The sequence below is a fragment of the Dama dama genome, chromosome 25, assembly GCF_033118175.1.
Source record: "Dama dama isolate Ldn47 chromosome 25, ASM3311817v1, whole genome shotgun sequence".
Classification (NCBI taxonomy): Eukaryota; Metazoa; Chordata; class Mammalia; order Artiodactyla; family Cervidae; genus Dama; species Dama dama.
The window spans coordinates 10647820-10653819 of NC_083705.1; the positions used below are offsets into that span (position 1 = coordinate 10647820).

A 6000-nucleotide genomic window follows, 5' to 3' on the forward strand; every position below is an offset into this window, starting at 1 on the left:
ATTAAAGCCAAACTCCGTGGCTGTAGTAATCGCACATCCCCTGTGAGTGTGCATGGAGTCAGGCCCCAGGCTAGGCCCTTTCCAAACATGATCCCGTTTAACCTTCCGCTATCCCTCGAGGGTCTTATCGGGCTCACGAAGTTGGGTAAGCAACCCGCCCGAGTTCACATGGTCCCAGAAACAGCAAAGCCTGAGCTCTCACCACTGAGGGCACAGCCTTTCTGTCACGTCAGCCGAGGTCACAGCCGCTCAGGCCCAATGGGCTCTGGCAGGGGTCAGCTCAGGGGCCTTTCTGAGGGGGACGGGGAGCCCTGCTTTGGGGCTCATGGGAGCCCTATCTCGGGCTGTGTCTGTTTATCCTCTTTTCCCATGCAGCTGGCTGGCAAACCTGCAGAAGAAGGCAAGCCGACCTCCGACTCCATGTCCACCGACCTGTGAGATGCTGCTGACCACGGCTGTGCCTGGGGAGACGGGGATGGGGGTTTCTGGAATTGGAGACAGGCAGTGGGACATTGATGCCTCAAAGAGAGGGGAGCCCATCCATCAGTGGCCTGCACTCACACAGAGAGAGTGGGCTGCTCCGGGCCCCACTGTCACTGGTGATAGACCCAGCATCACCAGGGCCACTCACCCAGGTGCTGGGTGACCATGCCCCATTTGGATTCTTAGCCACACAAGGAACCACCAAGGATGCCCTCTCCCAGAGTATCTCCCCATCATCCTGGGCATGTGTTTTTACAACCCAGTTTATTAGATATAAGGAGCTATATTTTTGTGTGTGTGTTTCATTTTCTAAGTCCTAGCACTTAACAGAACAGCTCTTAAATATTCTTTTATTTTATTTTTGGTTAACAGTTTTGTACTTTACATTTTTAATACAACCAGTCTCTTTTCTAGCTGACCATCTCCAAAGTGTTGCTCTTTCTTACTGACAATAAAAACGATTCCGTGACTCAAGCAAGCCTCAGTGCATAGAGCCATCAACCGAACGCCTCAGGCCCAGGACTGGACTGGGACCGCCTGGGGACGCTTAGGAGACAGGCAGGCCCAGGGCCTCCAGTGATGTTATGAAACCTGGCTCCAGCCCATCCCAGTGAAAATCTGCCTACCTTGTTCATACCACCCCCAGGAATCTTCTCCAAGAATTCCATTCATTTAAACATATTTTGTTTTTGGTTAACGGTTTTCTACTTTACATTATTATCTAGATGAAGAAACCAAGGCACAGAGACATGATGTGAGCTAAGACCACACGCTTGGTACATGGAACAGAGGGATCAAACCGCTATCTGGGGACTTCCCTGGTGGCCCAGTGGTTGAGAGTCTGCCTTCCAATGCAGGGGACACGGTTCAATCCCTGGTTGGGGAACTAAGATCCCACCTGCCATGGGGCAGCTAAGCCCACGTGATGCAGTTACTCAGCTTGGGCACCCCAACTAGGGAGAAGCCCGTGCACCACAACAGAAGATCCCGCACACTGCACCTAGGACCCGACACTGCCAAAGATAAACGAATGAATGAACACCAGCAGCTGGGCCGGAAGTGAGCTTCTACCTGGTGCTGCATCTCGGACGCCTTCACGTCCAGGCCGTCTGTCGCCTGTGTCCACCCAGTCCTTTCCTGTAGCCACCACCTCCCCTCTCCAAGACCCGCCCTGTTTGTCTGGTCCAGCTTCTTCTCTTCTCAACAAGGCCTCCACCGAGCTCTGTCCTCGTGGTAATGGGGGTCAGGCTGCCGTGAATGCCCTGAGGTGAGACAGCTCCCAGAGCTTTGGAGTCAGGCTGGATTCACTTTCCGAAGGGGCAGGGATGTGCGTGTGAGCAGAGGAGGTCCCTGAGGAGCTGAGGGACTGGGCCAGCCTGAGCATCTTCATGGCTTCACGCCTGTGAGCGGCAGGTGGAGAAGCAGATACCATGTAAAGGAAGACCTTTGGCGTGGTGGGACCCAGAATGAGAGACATTTCAGGGTGTGATAACAAGGGTTTCAAGAGAGACAAGGGCCAGCCCCAAAGCCAGTTTTTCATAGGATTTTGCCAGAGGCGGACTTAGGAAGGAAGAGGAGGTCAGGTGAGGGACAGAGGGATCGGTGGTAAAGTATTCGTCCCCTGTGACAGGTGGGGCGGGGGATCAGGACAGAGAGCAGGAAAGGCAAGAGCTGGCACTGCAGCAAACCCACAGAGCAGGTACCATGAAGAAGACTTCCATAAAATACCAGTGTCTGCTGTTCACTGAGCTGTCCATAATAAATAACCCTTATAGTGATCGGAGCTATGAACCCAAACTTGCATAATAATAAGCATGACTAACCATACTGTTTTTCTTAGACTTAACTCTTAATGACTTTAATGGGAAAATTCTTAAGATAGTTGGATTTGGTTATTTTTTACTATTTATAAAATTGGGGGGAAAGAAAGTAGATTTTATGAAAAATATGTCCCAGTGGCAGACTCCCCAGATTCACACAAACCTTAAAAAAGAGTTTAAAATTAAACACAAGTAACATACTTGGTGTTACATGTAATAAAAAAATCTAACCTAAAATTTACACCAATGTAAAATTATACCAAAGTAATACTTGGGAAAGCATTAGATTTCCATGAACAGGTGTTGCCTAGTTTTGTTAAGTGACCACATTTACACTTGAGTAGGTGTGGTTTCCAGGGGTCTTAGGATCTGCCTTCAGAATGGGCCACATGAAGGTCTATCCAGCTGGACCCTGAGTGAGCATGCTGACACCGGCCTTGACCATGGGATGAAGAGATGAGAGCAGGTGATCCCCGGGCCAGCCACACGGGCGTCAGCTGATTTTTTTAAAATTATTTTTCACTGTGCTGGGTCTTCATTGCTGCAAGCAGGTTTTCTCTAGTGCGGCGAATGGGAGCTACCCTCTAGGAGCGGCAGTGTCTCTTGCTTTGGAATGGACGTCAGGGCGTGCAGGCTCGGTAGTTGTGGCCACAGGCCTAGGTGCCCCACAACATGCGGAATTTTCCTGGACCAGGGATCAAACCTGTGTCCCCTGCATTGGCAGACTGATTCTGGATCTTTAAAATAAATTCATTAAGTTAAAAAAAGAACTGTGAGAGCTGATTTCTGATTTACAGGGACGCATGGGGGAGTCACTGCTGTGGCCCCGACTTCTACAGCACAGACCACAGCAAAGATGAGCACTCACGGCCTGTTCTCCCCGTCACAAGTGTGACGTGCTTGGTCCATAGCTCTGGAGAAAGCGCCATCCCCTCCCTCTGGAGGCTGTGGGCGCCACAGGGAAGTCAGGCGCACACTGGACGCCACAGCAAAGCGGGCCAGGTGGGAGGGCCCAGCCAAGGAGGCAGTCTTCCTGCGGGATGAAAGTGAGGCAGAGCGGTCCCCGTGGAGAGGAGAGGCAGGCGCCTGCGGCGGTCACGTGATGGTCACGTGATGACCACGTGGCCGCAACCCGAGGGGACCGTGGGACAGGAGAGCTCAGCCTGGTGCTGGCTGGGCCTGGAATGCCAGGCCAGGCAGCTGATACTTTGAGAGGCAACACGCTTGAGTACCTACTATGTGCCAGGCACTGCTCTTGGCAATTTGCACTTAGTAACTATTGAACTCTCACAACCCCCCTCTGAAGTATAGGCTATTATCGGTCTCAATTTAAGTTAAGGAAACAGGCCCAAGAGGCACAAGGACTTGCCCTGTGTCAGCCACCCAACTTGGAAATGGCAGAGTGGAGACTTTATGTTCTGGGCTCCGAGGAGCAGGCTGTCGAGTGGCATGATTCCAAAGGATAGTAGGCTGGCCATGACCTGATCCCCAGTCCACTGGCTCCCTAAGCTGGGTGTGCACTGGGGCTCCTGAAGAGGGCTATGCCCAGCGCCACTTGAGCCTCACACGTCAGAGTCTCTGGGGCGCAGGCCTGGGAAGACTGCATTTTAATAGGCTCCATAGGAGGGACCCATAGGCAGGACCCATAGGTGAGACCTGAGCAGGACCTGGAAAACGACACAGCTTTGCCCCCCATCTGCTAGACAGAGAAACTGAGGCCTAGAGCGGCCAACAGAGCCCACGGAGTCCTGAGTGAAAAAGGAATGAGTGACCCAGCCCAGCCAGAGCCGCTGCCCCCAACTGGTGTCCTTCCCCCAGAGGTGGGGGAGGGGGTCGGGGGGAGGGGACTCCTCGTTGAGAAGACTGTTTCCAGGTGGAGCACAAAGGCCACTGGTGATACCAGAGGGGATGTCCAGTGGATGCGGTCACAGCTTCCCCTACATTTATACTAGCTTCCTGTTGCTGGTGTGACAAACGATTCCCAGCTTAGTGGCTTAAAACAACACACACTTGTCTGCTACTGCTCTTGAGGTCAGAAATCCTAAACCAGCCTTGGGGTCAAAATCAAAATGATGGTTAGGCTTCCCTGGTGACTCACATGGTAAAGAATCTGCCTGCACAGCAGGAGACCCAGGTTCCATCCCTGGGTCGGGAAGATCCCCTGGAGAAGGGCATGGCTACCCACCCCAGTATTCTTGCCTGGAGAATCCCAAGGACAGAGGAGCTTGGTGGGCTACAGTCTGTGCGGTCGCAGAGTCAGGTACGACTATCGACTAACACAAACACACAAGATAGTTCCTTGTGGAGGCTCCCCTGGCTCCTGCTTCTTTGCCTCTCCCAGCTTCTAAAGGTGACACGGCATTCTCTCGGCATTCCCTGGCTTGTGGCCATATGGTTCCAGTCTCTGACTCTGCTGGTACACCTCCTGCTCTGTGACTAAATCTCCCCCGTCTCCCTCTTAGAAGAACACTTCTGATTACACTGGGCCCACCTGGGTCATCCAGGACAATCACTCTCCCTGCTCCTCACTTAATCACTTCTGTAAAGTCCCTTTTATCTTGGAAGAATTCACAGATTCTGGAGATTTGGAAATCATTATTGGAGAGGGGTCATTATTCTGCCTGTCACACACATGATGAGAAAAATCACTCCCTTTTCAATTCTCTTGAACGCTTTTGCCTTCTCCATGGAGAAAGTCCTTGGCTGGTGTGTTTCATCACCTCTTTAAGACCTGCTGATCTCACATCCTAGCAAAGAGTGAGCAAGCTCAGGCTGGTACTGCCTCAGTTTGCTCATCTATAAAATGGGGATAATTATAGTACACCCCCCCCCCCCAAAAAAAAGCAAAATTGTGGTGAGGACTGGAGGAGATGACAAGGTAAGGATTTGGGCTGTGCCCAGTATGATGTGAGCTCTAAAAAATGCCAATTCTCCCTATTTTATTTATGGCAAATGATACTGATTTCTGATAAACCATTCCCATAAATCATATGGAACTTATCTTTAAATTTATTTAGCTAAAAAAAAAGAAATGTGAGAGCTGATGTAAAAATTATAAGTAATTGAAACTGCAGACACTGCATAGAGATGGGAAAATCAGGAAGTTGTAAGCCTCCACACTGTGTGACTCCGACAGTGTCCTGCACACGCACCCAGAACTACTGCTGTGGAGACAGTTGGTTAGTGTCTTCTAATAAGCGAAAGAATGAACTAGTATTGCCAAGCATCCCTTGAGAGGCATTTCCTATATTATCTCATTCAGTTCTTGCAACGGCTCTTTGAGGGAGGTAACCCTGGTTATGCTCATTTTTCATATAAACAAACGGAGACTCAGAAATTAAACCACAGCAAGGCACTCAGGAAATATAACTGGAGGAGTCAAATCTGAATCCAGATCAGTCCAACTGCTCCCCCCACCTCTGCCGCCTCAGCTGCCTTCTAAGGCATTTTGCCCCATTGCCAACCCAGTTCTCACTATTTCTTTCGCAGTAGATTTAAAGTGTTTTTTTCCAGAGTTGGGGGCATGTTTCCTCTTTGAAGCTGTTGCTGGTCCTGTGAACCCTTTTCTTTATTTAAAGGGCTCAGAAACCCTGGGCCGTTGACCCGACAGGTCACCCAGTCTCTGCATTCGGCTCCCTGCTTTTAAATAGATGGCCACCAGAGGGCGGTGTTGGCCCATGTTTCCCCAGCCTCACGC

At 50.8% G+C, this 6000-nt stretch overlaps 1 protein-coding gene across 1 annotated transcript in view; it reads left to right on the forward strand.

Annotated features, from left to right (window-relative positions):
- The window catches only part of DOCK2 (dedicator of cytokinesis 2), a 459408-nt gene extending 458451 nt beyond the window's left edge, over positions 1-957 (forward strand). Inside the window, exon 52 of the mRNA XM_061129423.1 lies at positions 376-957. Within this exon, the coding sequence (XP_060985406.1) occupies positions 376-438 (63 nt within the window). The 3' untranslated portion in view covers positions 439-957. The remainder of the gene's footprint in view (positions 1-375) is intronic.
- Positions 958-6000: the final 5043 nt, after the last annotated feature.